General features: G+C 41.8%; 3 protein-coding genes across 3 annotated transcripts; all 3 read left to right on the top strand.

Annotated features, from left to right (window-relative positions):
- Positions 1-644: 644 nt before the first annotated feature.
- On the top strand, positions 645-4,089 carry LOC116374657 (beta-1,3-galactosyl-O-glycosyl-glycoprotein beta-1,6-N-acetylglucosaminyltransferase 3-like). The gene has a single exon (XM_031828327.1). It carries the CDS (start codon positions 2,062-2,064, stop codon positions 3,400-3,402), a length of 1,341 nt encoding a protein of 446 aa, XP_031684187.1. The 5' UTR covers positions 645-2,061; the 3' UTR covers positions 3,403-4,089.
- A 4,491-nt stretch (positions 4,090-8,580) lies between these two features.
- LOC109889888 (beta-1,3-galactosyl-O-glycosyl-glycoprotein beta-1,6-N-acetylglucosaminyltransferase 3-like) lies at positions 8,581-10,506 on the top strand. The gene has a single exon (XM_031828341.1). It carries the CDS (start codon positions 9,160-9,162, stop codon positions 10,477-10,479), a length of 1,320 nt encoding a protein of 439 aa, XP_031684201.1. The 5' UTR covers positions 8,581-9,159; the 3' UTR covers positions 10,480-10,506.
- A 1,288-nt stretch (positions 10,507-11,794) lies between these two features.
- LOC116374661 (beta-1,3-galactosyl-O-glycosyl-glycoprotein beta-1,6-N-acetylglucosaminyltransferase 3-like) lies at positions 11,795-13,312 on the top strand (the record flags this gene model as incomplete). Its single annotated transcript, XM_031828353.1, has 1 exon — positions 11,795-13,312. A coding segment is annotated over exon 1 (942 nt), but the record flags the coding sequence as incomplete, so codon positions are not given.
- Positions 13,313-15,833: the final 2,521 nt, after the last annotated feature.

The following is a 15,833-nucleotide window of genomic DNA, read 5'->3' as shown; positions in this document are numbered from 1 at the left end:
ATGGTTGAGTTTTTGTATTTATTTGCTTCTGTTCATGGAAGGTTAAGTTCCAGAAAGTAGATGAAGAAGAAATTCATATTTCTAATTTATTTAAATGCTATTACAGTGTTACTAATTTGTCACCAGGAAACAAACCATTTGACTTAATCTTTCACTTATTTTTCATATCATTACACTGCCATCTTCTGACGTGCGCCGTAAATGCAATGGCTGTTTTTGACAGCCATTTGTATTGTTACACAGTCACTAAACTCAGTGGTAATATTGTACCACCATCCTATTTTATTCCTATACAGACCTGGCCAGTTTGATGTGCAGTTCTCCTTTCTCTCATGACAAATGTTTACATTTAACTCACATATACATTGTGGAATCAAAGTACATAACTGACTGATGTTATACTAATTAGCCGCTCTATGAGGAAAACAATTTGATTTCAAACTGGAATTTCTGTTTACTTCCTCAATTGACAACACAACCTTCTGAGTTAAGCCTAGACAACCAAACTTTCTCAGGATCATCTTGATCTCAGAGGGGTTACTGGGGTCAGCACACAGGATTGAGTCCCAGAGGACTGTGGCCTTGCGCTGGTCAGCAGTTCCAGCACGGTAAGTGGCTTGGACTTTGGAGTCAAGAGATTGAGCTGTGGTCGGGTTGTTCCCACTAGAGAACAGAGACTTGGCTGGTAGGCCACTTTTAATATGGAGACTGAGGTTCTCTAAGGTGTGTCCTACAGTAACCTCAGCACACAGATCCAAGAAAATGTGTTTTCTCTCAGAAGAGAGAATTAGAAGAGATTAATCCTATGTACACCTGAAGAATGGGGATAGTATTTCGATTTTACAAGCTAGTTGAATTTACACTATTTCTTAAAGACCCACTCCAGCCTGCCTAGCACCTCAGTTATCATCTGATTTACTTAACAAAAGGTGCATTTCAGTAGCTGGTGCAGATCTCCTCATGACATGGCACAAGTGGATGGGTGGGCCTTTTGTCTTCTATTGCTCCTCTATTGTTTCAGCAATCAAAGGGGAATGCTGATGACATCTGAGTTCACCAATCAGAGAGACCAACTCCTTGAATACATTTTTTTCTTCTCCTGAAAAACACTATTTTGCTCAAGTATGTTTAATTTACCTTTACGTGCCGGTACTTTACTGTATATATACTCGGAATATCGTTTTTCAATGGAGGAAGAAAAAAAATAGCTGGAGAGTGTCTTTAACAAATGGACATCTTGATTTGAAAGGCTCTGGGAAGATTTTGACTATTTAGAGTGCTTGTCATAGGCCTACAGGTCAAACCAGTCCACTTTCTACTAATGTAGTTTATGAAAGTTAAATCGGGAAGGCTGGTCTGAATGCATAGTCGCGGGAAGTAGGGGTGCACCATCAGCACCCCCTGAAATATATGAGGGGGGGGGGGGTTCACAGTGCACTAGATGTTTAGATGTTCATATGTTCATACAATATATTGTAATATCCAACAATATTGGTTGCGTGGGGTAAATTGTTTAGAATTGTGTACTTTGGAGCATCATGCCATTCATTGGAACTGCTGAAAATGTTGGTACCTTTTAATTTAAAGTATAAAGCCATGCCTACTAAAGTGAATGATTACCTACTAATTTTAATGTGAAGTGTGTGTGTGTGTGTGTGACATTAATCATTTAACAGCAGTTCTCCCAGGCTATGGTCTGCACAAATACTAATAATACATACAGTACCAGTCAAAAGTGTTGTATGTATCCAACAATATTGATTGCGTGGGCTAAGTGGGTTAGAATTGTGTAATTCAGAGCATCATGCCAAACTTGGAAATGCTGAAAAGTGTGATATTGTAGGTTAGTAATTCATTTTCAACCACATTTGATCCAAGTTTAGTACCTTTTAATTTCAAGCGTTTGTAGGCAGTATAAAGCCATGCCTACTAAAGTTAATGATTACTTACTCACTTTAAACTGAGTTGAGTTTGTGTGTCATTCATTATTTTACAGAAGTGCTCCCAGACTATGGTCTGCACAAATACTAATAATACATTCTTTAGATAAATCATTTTGTTATGGGTCATCTTAGGCCATCATTATCACATATATGCTTCTTCAGAAACCTCTTTCTCATCCTAATGTCTGCTTTAATCTCACTTCTCCTCTGGAACACTCTGAGACGCCCAACCTGTTCTGAGAGAAGCCCGCTCCCAGCACCTGACCTCCTGCCACAAGACTACGCAGATGACCTGCCTGCCTGCTCAGCCATCATCAGAGGAGACCTGAAGGGCATCGACAAGGAGCAGCTCAGAAGACTTCTGAAAACAAAGAATAAGCCCAAGCTTCTGTCTGAGGCGTTCTACCACGACGTGACCCGAAACTGTAAAACGTACATTACAGGCAGAGGGTTCGTCATGATGCCCCTGAGTGTGGAGGAGAGAGACTTCCCCATCGCCTACTCCATGGTGGTCCATGAGAAGATTGAGATGTTTGAGCGACTCCTGCGTGCCGTGTACACACCTCAGAATGTATATTGCGTGCATGTGGACCAGAAATCCTCAGAAGAATTCAGGACTGCAGTAAAGGCTATTGTGACTTGTTTTACCAATGTGTTTGTGGCAAGTAAGACAGAGAGTGTGGTTTACGCATCGTGGTCTCGAGTGCAGGCAGATCTAAACTGTATGAAGGACCTGTTGAAGTCACCTGTCCAGTGGAGGTACCTACTCAATACCTGTGGAACAGATTTCCCCATTAAAACCAACGCAGAGATGGTTCAGTCACTCAAACTGCTCAACGGGAGGAACAGCATGGAGTCTGAGACCACCGTCGACTATAAGAAACACCGGTGGCAGTATCAGCACAATATAACCAATAACATAGTAGTCAGAACAGACGTTACGAAGAGCCCTCCTCCAATCAGCACCCCCATGTTTTCCGGAAATGCCTATTTCGTGGTCTCCAGGGACTTTGTCCATCACGTGTTTGACAGCCAGGAGGTTCGGGCCCTGCTGGAGTGGGAGAGGGACACCTACAGTCCTGATGAGCACCTGTGGGCCACTCTGCAGCGCATGCCCTCAGTGCCAGGGTCTAACCCTCCTCACGTCAAGTACCATGAATCAGACATGAACGCCATCGCTCGCATGGTAAAGTGGAGTTACCTGGAAGGAGATGTGAGGAAAGGAGCCCCATATCCACCCTGCTCCGGTGCCTCCAGGAGAGCTGTGTGTGTCTACGGGGCTGGAGATCTACGGTGGCTCCTACAACACCACCACCTCATCGCTAACAAGTTTGACCCAGAGGTGGATGATGTAGCCGTTAGATGTCTGGAGTCCTACCTTCGTTTCAAAGCAACATATGGTTCATCTGGAAGTATCGGGAAAAAGCTACGAAATGAGAAAGGTTTGCACATACCGTAATGTACATTTTTTTTTATTTGTGTTTTGGTATCATTTTTATGTGGTTGTTTTACCTATGGAATTGAACGCACTGATTGGAAGAGGCTATGGATAAGAGCATCTGCTAAGTTATACCAAAAATTTGCATTTTCATGTTGCATTTAGAATACACTCTCTAAACAACAGTTATATATTTACACAGTCTATATAGGTTGTAAAATTGTGGCACAGGAGAGTCTGAAAAGAATGCCCTAACCCTGTTCAATGTCAGCAGCAATTTCCGGTGTGAAATTAGTCAGACAGAGGCTTTTCTTCTGAATAACTGGTCAGGGTATACCACGTTCCATTCAACTTCAGCCAACTTTGATGTAAAGGCTTGATAACACCTGTACTGACTACTTCTATACTGCATGCCCATTGTTGCTTGTCGATTGTTCACTAGAAAAGGCAATCACTTGGTTGCAGTCACTGAAAAGCTTGGATAGCTGTGGATTAGTGAGGAATGTGGGCAGAGGTCAGGTCAGATGAAGGGAGAAGGAACCGTTTTATTACACACTTCATCTGCCGAGCAGCAAAGATGTTGTGTTTAGAGGTGCAACGAGGAGACTCTGCCTAAAGGAGGGTATGAATAATGGTGCTGGTGGGAACATGTTTTTGTCTTTTCAGCTGTTTGACCCAGTGGGTGAATAAACTTGGTTTGAGCTTTGACTAGTTTTTCACACATTGTTACAATAGCCTAAATAGCCTAAATATATCATATGAAACAGCCTTGGAAGTGCAAGCCAACATAATTCATTATTTTATGAACTTGTTTAACTGCATTGATATGGCTAAAAATACAGTGCTTTCGGAAAGTATTCCGAATAAATTGGATTTATTCAGACCCCTTGACTTTTCCCACATTTTGTTACAGCCTGGCACACCTGTATTTGGGGAGATTATCCCAGTGTTCTCTGCAGATCCTCTCAAACTCTGTCAGGTTGGATGGGGAGCGTTGTTGCACAGCTATTTTCAGGTCTCTCCAGAGATGTTCGATCGGGTTCAAGTCTGGGCTCTGGCTGGGCCACTCAAGGACATTCAGAGACTTGTCCCGAAGCCACTCCTGCGTTGTCTTGAATGTGTGGTTAGGGTAGGTGAACCTTCGCCCCAGTCACCGCCATGTTTCACAGGTAGGGATGGTGCCAGGTTTCCTCCAGATGTGATGCTTGGTATTCAGGCCAAAGAGTTCAATCTTAGTTTCATCAGACCAGAGAATCTCGTTTCTCATGGTCTGAGAGACTTTTAGGTGCATTTTGGCAAACTTCAAGCGGGCTGTCATTTCCCCAGATCTGTGCCTCTACACAATCCAGTCTCAGAGCTCTACTACCAATTATTTTGACCTCATGGCTTGGTTTTTGCCCTGTCAACTGTGGGACCTTATATAGACATGTGTGTGCTTTTCCAAATCATGTCCAATCAATTGAATTTGCCACAGGTGGAATCCAATCAAGTTGTAGAAATAGCTCAAGGATTATCAATGGAAACAGGATGCACCTGAGCTCAATTTTGAGTCTCATAGCAAAGAGTCTGAGTACTTATGTAAATAAGGTATTTCCGTTTTTTTGCTTTGTCATTATGGGGTATTGTGTGTAGATTGCTGAGTGAAAACATGTACTTTATCCATTGTAGATTAAGGCTGTAACGTAACAAAATTGATGCATGTTGTGTTTATTTTTATGTTAAGTATAGTTAGTAAAAATGTCAAAAATATAATTCCACTTTGAAATGATGGAGTATTGTGTGTGGGCTTGTGACATAAAATCTCAATTGAATCAATTTTAAATTCAGGCTGTAACACAACAAAATGTGGAAAATGTCAAGGGGTGTGAATACTTTCTGAAGGCACTGAAACTGTCAAGGGAAGCCGCGTTGTTGCCTTTCTAACGAGGCAATCGAAGCAATAAGGAAAAATGGAATGGTAATTTCAGTTTACTTCATGAAATGACCCCAACCAACCCCAGTCTTTCATGACAGGTTTAACTATTAAACTAAATGGAAGTGGTTCTAGATAAGAGTGTCTGCTATTTCATTAGACAGTATATATGACGTCAATGGAAGTTGTAAAAAAAAATCATATGACGGCTGTTCAAAGAAAACTTTTGCCCCCTCAATTTTGCCTTTCATGTCTCTCAAAAGTTTGCTGCATTGTTTGTCACTTCCGAACCAAATAAACTGTTCACCTCAAGCAAATAAATGACAATATTGCTTGGCTAAGTTGCCTTACTCTTTATCTCTCCTTTTCATTTGAAGAGAATGCCACCTGCTGATTGAAGTATGATATCAAATAGTCCTTAACTGCCCATTTGAATTGATAAGGAACATTTCATGATCTCTTTTTCATGTTAGCCATATAACCCACTTTAGCAGACATTGTTGAACAAAGTGCTCATTCTACTAGCAACAAGTGGCGGTAGTGCTGCAAGCATTGCATTTGCCTCTGACATTAAGGGTGATGCACGTGATTTATCTCTGGATGGAATGGCTAATGACATCTTCGAACGTAAACTTGCCCAACAGTTTTGATATCCGTTCATCATGATCCATTAAACCTCATAGGACAGCAAACAGCTTAATATTCATATAGAACGTCCTCATGAGCACATGTGGGCCACTCTGCAGAGCAGGCCCTCAGTGCCAGGGTCTTACCCTCTCCACATCAAGTACCATGAATCAGACATGAAGCCATTGCTCGCATGGTGAACTTACCTGGAAGGAGATGTGAAAGGAAAGGAACCCAGGAAAGGAACCCATATACACTCTGCTCTAGTGCATCCAGGAGAGATGTGTGTCTCTACTGGGCTGGAGATCTCTGGTGGCTCCTACAACATCACCATCTCATTGCTAACAAGTTTGACCCAGAGATGGATGATGTAGTCATTTGATGTCTGGAGTCATACCTTCATTTCAATGCAACATATGGTTAAGATGGGAGTGTCTGCTTAGTTATACCAAAAACATATTGTCATAAACCTGGGGCACATAGAATGCACTGTCTTTACGACAGTTAATTCACTAGGCCTACGCAGTCTAAATAACATCAATGGAGGTTGTATAAAAAAACTAAAAATAGGGGTGTTCAAATAAATCAATAAAGACTTATTTAAAACTTCATTTTACCCTCAAATTTGCCTTTCATGTAAAGTTGGTTTCACTAATCAATAACACTTGCTATCTGAGCGTCATGTCTGTCATTACAAAAAAAAATATCAGTATGTGAAATTGTATAAATGAGAAAACATGTTCAAAGAACAACAGCTGTCAATTCTCATTCCTCCACAACACACCTGTTTTTAAACATGCACCTCTACTGAGAACAGCGGAGTCCCTGCATAACCTTCCGAAAACATTTAAAACCCGACTTCTTTGAAGAGTAGGCCTATCTTATATAACTTTCACCACGCACCCGATGCCATACCACCACAGGGTGACTCACAACACTGTGGTTAGAATGGGCGTTATGAAGAGCCCTCATCCAATCATCTTTAAGAAGACAATATATGGCTGTTCCCAAATATATTTAGATGAATACTAATATATGGTTCTGGTTGTTCCTAAATCCTGGTGAAAGATCACTTGAGTTTGTTTTGGCTTGCTATGCTATGGCTCAAAATCCACCATCATTTCCACCTGTAACATAGACTATTGTTTGTCTTTCTCTATCAAAATGCTATGGTTGAGTTTTTGTATTTATTTGCTTCTGTTCATGGAAGGTTAAGTTCCAGAAAGTAGATGAAGAAGAAATTCATATTTCTAATTTATTTAAATGGTATTACAGTGTTACTAATTTGTCACCAGGAAACAAACCATTTGACTTAATCTTTCACTTATTTTTCATATCATTACACTGCCATCTTCTGACGTGCGCCGTAAATGCAATGGCTGTTTTTGACAGCCATTTGTATTGTTACACAGTCACTAAACTCAGTGGTAATATTGTACCACCATCCTATTTTATTCCTATACAGACCTGGCCAGTTTGATGTGCAGTTCTCCTTTCTCTCATGACAAATGTTTACATTTAACTCACATATACATTGTGGAATCAAAGTACATAACTGACTGATGTTATACTAATTAGCCGCTCTATGAGGAAAACAATTTGATTTCAAACTGGAATTTCTGTTTACTTCCTCAATTGACAACACAACCTTCTGAGTTAAGCCTAGACAACCAAACTTTCTCAGGATCATCTTGATCTCAGAGGGGTTACTGGGGTCAGCACACAGGATTGAGTCCCAGAGGACTGTGGCCTTGCGCTGGTCAGCAGTTCCAGCACGGTAAGTGGCTTGGACTTTGGAGTCAAGAGATTGAGCTGTGGTCGGGTTGTTCCCACTAGAGAACAGAGACTTGGCTGGTAGGCCACTTTTAATATGGAGACTGAGGTTCTCTAAGGTGTGTCCTACAGTAACCTCAGCACACAGATCCAAGAAAATGTGTTTTCTCTCAGAAGAGAGAATTAGAAGAGATTAATCCTATGTACACCTGAAGAATGGGGATAGTATTTCGATTTTACAAGCTAGTTGAATTTACACTATTTCTTAAAGACCCACTCCAGCCTGCCTAGCACCTCAGTTATCATCTGATTTACTTAACAAAAGGTGCATTTCAGTAGCTGGTGCAGATCTCCTCATGACATGGCACAAGTGGATGGGTGGGCCTTTTGTCTTCTATTGCTCCTCTATTGTTTCAGCAATCAAAGGGGAATGCTGATGACATCTGAGTTCACCAATCAGAGAGACCAACTCCTTGAATACATTTTTTTCTTCTCCTGAAAAACACTATTTTGCTCAAGTATGTTTAATTTACCTTTACGTGCCGGTACTTTACTGTATATATACTCGGAATATCGTTTTTCAATGGAGGAAGAAAAAAAATAGCTGGAGAGTGTCTTTAACAAATGGACATCTTGATTTGAAAGGCTCTGGGAAGATTTTGACTATTTAGAGTGTTTGTCATAGGCCTACAGGTCAAACCAGTCCACTTTCTACTAATGTAGTTTATGAAAGTTAAATCGGGAAGGCTGGTCTGAATGCATAGTCGCGGGAAGTAGGGGTGCACCATCAGCACCCCCTGAAATATATGAGGGGGGGGGGGGGGGGGGGGGTTCACAGTGCACTAGATGTTTAGATGTTCATATGTTCATACAATATATTGTAATATCCAACAATACTGGTTGCGTGGGGTAAATTGTTTAGAATTGTGTACTTTGGAGCATCATGCCATTCATTGGAACTGCTGAAAATGTTGGTACCTTTTAATTTAAAGTATAAAGCCATGCCTACTAAAGTGAATGATTACCTACTAATTTTAATGTGAAGTGTGTGTGTGTGTGTGTGACATTAATCATTTAACAGCAGTTCTCCCAGGCTATGGTCTGCACAAATACTAATAATACATACAGTACCAGTCAAAAGTGTTGTATGTATCCAACAATATTGATTGCGTGGGCTAAGTGGGTTAGAATTGTGTAATTCAGAGCATCATGCCAAACTTGGAAATGCTGAAAAGTGTGATATTGTAGGTTAGTAATTCATTTTCAACCACATTTGTTCCAAGTTTAGTACCTTTTAATTTCAAGCGTTTGTAGGCAGTATAAAGCCATGCCTACTAAAGTTAATGATTACTTACTCACTTTAAACTGAGTTGAGTTTGTGTGTCATTCATTATTTTACAGAAGTGCTCCCAGACTATGGTCTGCACAAATACTAATAATACATTCTTTAGATAAATCATTTTGTTATGGGTCATCTTAGGCCATCATTATCACATATATGCTTCTTCAGAAACCTCTTTCTCATCCTAATGTCTGCTTTAATCTCACTTCTCCTCTGGAACACTCTGAGACGCCCAACCTGTTCTGAGAGAAGCCCGCTCCCAGCACCTGACCTCCTGCCACAAGACTACGCAGATGACCTGCCTGCCTGCTCAGCCATCATCAGAGGAGACCTGAAGGGCATCGACAAGGAGCAGCTCAGAAGACTTCTGAAAACAAAGAATAAGCCCAAGCTTCTGTCTGAGGCGTTCTACCACGACGTGACCCGAAACTGTAAAACGTACATTACAGGCAGAGGGTTCGTCATGATGCCCCTGAGTGTGGAGGAGAGAGACTTCCCCATCGCCTACTCCATGGTGGTCCATGAGAAGATTGAGATGTTTGAGCGACTCCTGCGTGCCGTGTACACACCTCAGAATGTATATTGCGTGCATGTGGACCAGAAATCCTCAGAAGAATTCAGGACTGCAGTAAAGGCTATTGTGACTTGTTTTACCAATGTGTTTGTGGCAAGTAAGACAGAGAGTGTGGTTTACGCATCGTGGTCTCGAGTGCAGGCAGATCTAAACTGTATGAAGGACCTGTTGAAGTCACCTGTCCAGTGGAGGTACCTACTCAATACCTGTGGAACAGATTTCCCCATTAAAACCAACGCAGAGATGGTTCAGTCACTCAAACTGCTCAACGGGAGGAACAGCATGGAGTCTGAGACCACCGCCGACTATAAGAAACACCGGTGGCAGTATCAGCACAATATAACCAATAACATAGTAGTCAGAACAGACGTTACGAAGAGCCCTCCTCCAATCAGCACCCCCATGTTTTCCGGAAATGCCTATTTCGTGGTCTCCAGGGACTTTGTCCATCACGTGTTTGACAGCCAGGAGGTTCGGGCCCTGCTGGAGTGGGAGAGGGACACCTACAGTCCTGATGAGCACCTGTGGGCCACTCTGCAGCGCATGCCCTCAGTGCCAGGGTCTAACCCTCCTCACGTCAAGTACCATGAATCAGACATGAACGCCATCGCTCGCATGGTAAAGTGGAGTTACCTGGAAGGAGATGTGAGGAAAGGAGCCCCATATCCACCCTGCTCCGGTGCCTCCAGGAGAGCTGTGTGTGTCTACGGGGCTGGAGATCTACGGTGGCTCCTACAACACCACCACCTCATCGCTAACAAGTTTGACCCAGAGGTGGATGATGTAGCCGTTAGATGTCTGGAGTCCTACCTTCGTTTCAAAGCAACATTTTTTTTTATTTTTTTTTTTCACCTTTATTTAACCAGGTAGGCTAGTTGAGAACAAGTTCTCATTTACAACTGCGACCTGGCCAAGATAAAGCATAGCAGTGTGAGCATACAACAAAGAGTTACACATGGAGTAAACAATTAACAAGTCAATAACACAGTAGAAAACGAAGGGGGGGTCTATATACAATGTGTGCAAAAGGCATGAGGAGGTAGGCAAATAATTACAATTTTGCAGATTAACACTGGAGTGATAAAAGATCAGATGGTCATGTACAGGTAGAGATATTGGTGTGCAGAAGAGCAGAAAAGTAAATAAATAGAAACAGTACGGGGATGAGGTAGGTGAAAAGGGTGGGCTATTTACCAATAGACTATGTACAGCTGCAGCGATCGGTTAGCTGCTCAGATAGCTGATGTTTGAAGTTGGTGAGGGAGATAAAAGTCTCCAACTTCAGCGATTTTTGCAATTCGTTCCAGTCACAGGCAGCAGAGTACTGGAACGAAAGGCGGCCAAATGAGGTGTTGGCTTTAGGGATGATCAGTGAGATACACCTGCTGGAGCGCGTGCTACGGATGGGTGTTGCCATCGTGACCAGTGAGCTGAGATAAGGCGGAGCTTTACCTAGCATAGACTTGTAGATGACCTGGAGCCAGTGGGTCTGGCGACGAATATGTAGCGAGGGCCAGCCGACTAGAGCATACAAGTCGCAGTGGTGGATAGTATAAGGTGCTTTAGTGACAAAACGGATGGCACTGTGATAGACTGCATCCAGTTTGCTGAGTAGAGTGTTGGAAGCCATTTTGTAGATGACATCGCCGAAGTCGAGGATCGGTAGGATAGTCAGTTTTACTAGGGTAAGCTTGGCGGCTTGAGTGAAGGAGGCTTTGTTGCGGAATAGAAAGCCGACTCTTGATTTGATTTTCGATTGGAGATGTTTGATATGAGTCTGGAAGGAGAGTTTGCAGTCTAGCCAGACACCTAGGTACTTATAGACGTCCACATATTCTAGGTCGGAACCATCCAGGGTGGTGATGCTAGTCGGGCATGCAGGTGCAGGCAGCGACCGGTTGAAAAGCATGCATTTGGTTTTACTAGCGTTTAAGAGCAGTTGGAGGCCACGGAAGGAGTGTTGTATGGCATTGAAGCTTGTTTGGAGGTTAGATAGCACAGTGTCCAAAGACGGGCCGAAAGTATATAGAATGGTGTCGTCTGCGTAGAGGTGGATCAGGGAATCGCCCGCAGCAAGAGCAACATCATTGATATACACAGAGAAAAGAGTCGGCCCGAGAATTGAACCCTGTGGCACCCCCATAGAGACTGCCAGAGGACCGGACAGCATGCCCTCCGATTTGACACACTGAACTCTGTCTGCAAAGTAATTGGTGAACCAGGCAAGGCAGTCATCCGAAAAACCGAGGCTACTGAGTCTGCCGATAAGAATATGGAGTGTATGGTTCATCTGGAAGTATCGGGAAAAAGCTACGAAATGAGAAAGGTTTGCACATACCGTAATGTACATTTTTTTTTATTTGTGTTTTGGTATCATTTTTATGTGGTTGTTTTACCTATGGAATTGAACGCACTGATTGGAAGAGGCTATGGATAAGAGCATCTGCTAAGTTATACCTGATTGCGTGGGCTAAGTGGGTTAGAATTGTGTAATTCAGAGCATCATGCCAAACTTGGAAATGCTGAAAAGTGTGATATTGTAGGTTAGTAATTCATTTTCAACCACATTTGTTCCAAGTTTAGTACCTTTTAATTTCAAGCGTTTGTAGGCAGTATAAAGCCATGCCTACTAAAGTTAATGATTACTTACTCACTTTAAACTGAGTTGAGTTTGTGTGTCATTCATTATTTTACAGAAGTGCTCCCAGACTATGGTCTGCACAAATACTAATAATACATTCTTTAGATAAATCATTTTGTTATGGGTCATCTTAGGCCATCATTATCACATATATGCTTCTTCAGAAACCTCTTTCTCATCCTAATGTCTGCTTTAATCTCACTTCTCCTCTGGAACACTCTGAGACGCCCAACCTGTTCTGAGAGAAGCCCGCTCCCAGCACCTGACCTCCTGCCACAAGACTACGCAGATGACCTGCCTGCCTGCTCAGCCATCATCAGAGGAGACCTGAAGGGCATCGACAAGGAGCAGCTCAGAAGACTTCTGAAAACAAAGAATAAGCCCAAGCTTCTGTCTGAGGCGTTCTACCACGACGTGACCCGAAACTGTAAAACGTACGTTACAGGCAGAGGGTTCGTCATGATGCCCCTGAGTGTGGAGGAGAGAGACTTCCCCATCGCCTACTCCATGGTGGTCCATGAGAAGATTGAGATGTTTGAGCGACTCCTGCGTGCCGTGTACACACCTCAGAATGTATATTGCGTGCATGTGGACCAGAAATCCTCAGAAGAATTCAGGACTGCAGTAAAGGCTATTGTGACTTGTTTTACCAATGTGTTTGTGGCAAGTAAGACAGAGAGTGTGGTTTACGCATCGTGGTCTCGAGTGCAGGCAGATCTAAACTGTATGAAGGACCTGTTGAAGTCACCTGTCCAGTGGAGGTACCTACTCAATACCTGTGGAACAGATTTCCCCATTAAAACCAACGCAGAGATGGTTCAGTCACTCAAACTGCTCAACGGGAGGAACAGCATGGAGTCTGAGACCACCGTCGACTATAAGAAACACCGGTGGCAGTATCAGCACAATATAACCAATAACATAGTAGTCAGAACAGACGTTACGAAGAGCCCTCCTCCATTTCCCCAGATCTGTGCCTCTACACAATCCAGTCTCAGAGCTCTACTACCAATTATTTTGACCTCATGGCTTGGTTTTTGCCCTGTCAACTGTGGGACCTTATATAGACATGTGTGTGCTTTTCCAAATCATGTCCAATCAATTGAATTTGCCACAGGTGGAATCCAATCAAGTTGTAGAAATAGCTCAAGGATTATCAATGGAAACAGGATGCACCTGAGCTCAATTTTGAGTCTCATAGCAAAGAGTCTGAGTACTTATGTAAATAAGGTATTTCAGTTTTTTTGCTTTGTCATTATGGGGTATTGTGTGTAGATTGCTGAGTGAAAACATGTACTTTATCCATTGTAGATTAAGGCTGTAACGTAACAAAATTGATGCATGTTGTGTTTATTTTTATGTTAAGTATAGTTAGTAAAAATGTCAAAAATATAATTCCACTTTGAAATGATGGAGTATTGTGTGTGGGCTTGTGACATAAAATCTCAATTGAATCAATTTTAAATTCAGGCTGTAACACAACAAAATGTGGAAAATGTCAAGGGGTGTGAATACTTTCTGAAGGCACTGAAACTGTCAAGGGAAGCCGCGTTGTTGCCTTTCTAACGAGGCAATCGAAGCAATAAGGAAAAATGGAATGGTAATTTCAGTTTACTTCATGAAATGACCCCAACCAACCCCAGTCTTTCATGACAGGTTTAACTATTAAACTAAATGGAAGTGGTTCTGGATAAGAGTGTCTGCTATTTCATTAGACAGTATATATGACGTCAATGGAAGTTGTAAAAAAAAATCATATGACGGCTGTTCAAAGAAAACTTTTGCCCCCTCAATTTTGCCTTTCATGTCTCTCAAAAGTTTGCTGCATTGTTTGTCACTTCCGAACCAAATAAACTGTTCACCTCAAGCAAATAAATGACAATATTGCTTGGCTAAGTTGCCTTACTCTTTATCTCTCCTTTTCATTTGAAGAGAATGCCACCTGCTGATTGAAGTATGATATCAAATAGTCCTTAACTGCCCATTTGAATTGATAAGGAACATTTCATGATCTCTTTTTCATGTTAGCCATATAACCCACTTTAGCAGACATTGTTGAACAAAGTGCTCATTCTACTAGCAACAAGTGGCGGTAGTGCTGCAAGCATTGCATTTGCCTCTGACATTAAGGGTGATGCACGTGATTTATCTCTGGATGGAATGGCTAATGACATCTTCGAACGTAAACTTGCCCAACAGTTTTGATATCCGTTCATCATGATCCATTAAACCTCATAGGACAGCAAACAGCTTAATATTCATATAGAACGTCCTCATGAGCACATGTGGGCCACTCTGCAGAGCAGGCCCTCAGTGCCAGGGTCTTACCCTCTCCACATCAAGTACCATGAATCAGACATGAAGCCATTGCTCGCATGGTGAACTTACCTGGAAGGAGATGTGAAAGGAAAGGAACCCAGGAAAGGAACCCATATACACTCTGCTCTAGTGCATCCAGGAGAGATGTGTGTCTCTACTGGGCTGGAGATCTCTGGTGGCTCCTACAACATCACCATCTCATTGCTAACAAGTTTGACCCAGAGATGGATGATGTAGTCATTTGATGTCTGGAGTCATACCTTCATTTCAATGCAACATATGGTTAAGATGGGAGTGTCTGCTTAGTTATACCAAAAACATATTGTCATAAACCTGGGGCACATAGAATGCACTGTCTTTACGACAGTTAATTCACTAGGCCTACGCAGTCTAAATAACATCAATGGAGGTTGTATAAAAAAACTCAAAATAGGGGTGTTCAAATAAATCAATAAAGACTTATTTAAAACTTCATTTTACCCTCAAATTTGCCTTTCATGTAAAGTTGGTTTCACTAATCAATAACACTTGCTATCTGAGCGTCATGTCTGTCATTACAAAAAAAAATATCAGTATGTGAAATTGTATAAATGAGAAAACATGTTCAAAGAACAACAGCTGTCAATTCTCATTCCTCCACAACACACCTGTTTTTAAACATGCACCTCTACTGAGAACAGCGGAGTCCCTGCATAACCTTCCGAAAACATTTAAAACCCGACTTCTTTGAAGAGTAGGCCTATCTTATATAACTTTCACCACGCACCCGATGCCATACCACCACAGGGTGACTCACAACACTGTGGTTAGAATGGGCGTTATGAAGAGCCCTCATCCAATCATCTTTAAGAAGACAATATATGGCTGTTCCCAAATATATTTAGATGAATACTAATATATGGTTCTGGTTGTTCCTAAATCCTGGTGAAAGATCACTTGAGTTTGTTTTGGCTTGCTATGCTATGGCTCAAAATCCACCATCATTTCCACCTGTAACATAGACTATTGTTTGTCTTTCTCTATCAAAATGCTATGGTTGAGTTTTTGTATTTATTTGCTTCTGTTCATGGAAGGTTAAGTTCCAGAAAGTAGATGAAGAAGAAATTCATATTTCTAATTTATTTAAATGGTATTACAGTGTTACTAATTTGTCACCAGGAAACAAACCAGTTGACTTAATCTTTCACTTATTTTTCATATCATTACACTGCCATCTTCTGACGTGCGCCGTAAATGCAATGGTCAAAGAGGTCTATAATGACCA

Source organism: Oncorhynchus kisutch, linkage group LG1 (assembly GCF_002021735.2).
Source record: "Oncorhynchus kisutch isolate 150728-3 linkage group LG1, Okis_V2, whole genome shotgun sequence".
Lineage (NCBI taxonomy): Eukaryota > Metazoa > Chordata > Actinopteri > Salmoniformes > Salmonidae > Oncorhynchus > Oncorhynchus kisutch.
Note: the sequence above shows the minus strand (reverse complement) of the source record. Positions and strands in the feature narration are given on the sequence as shown.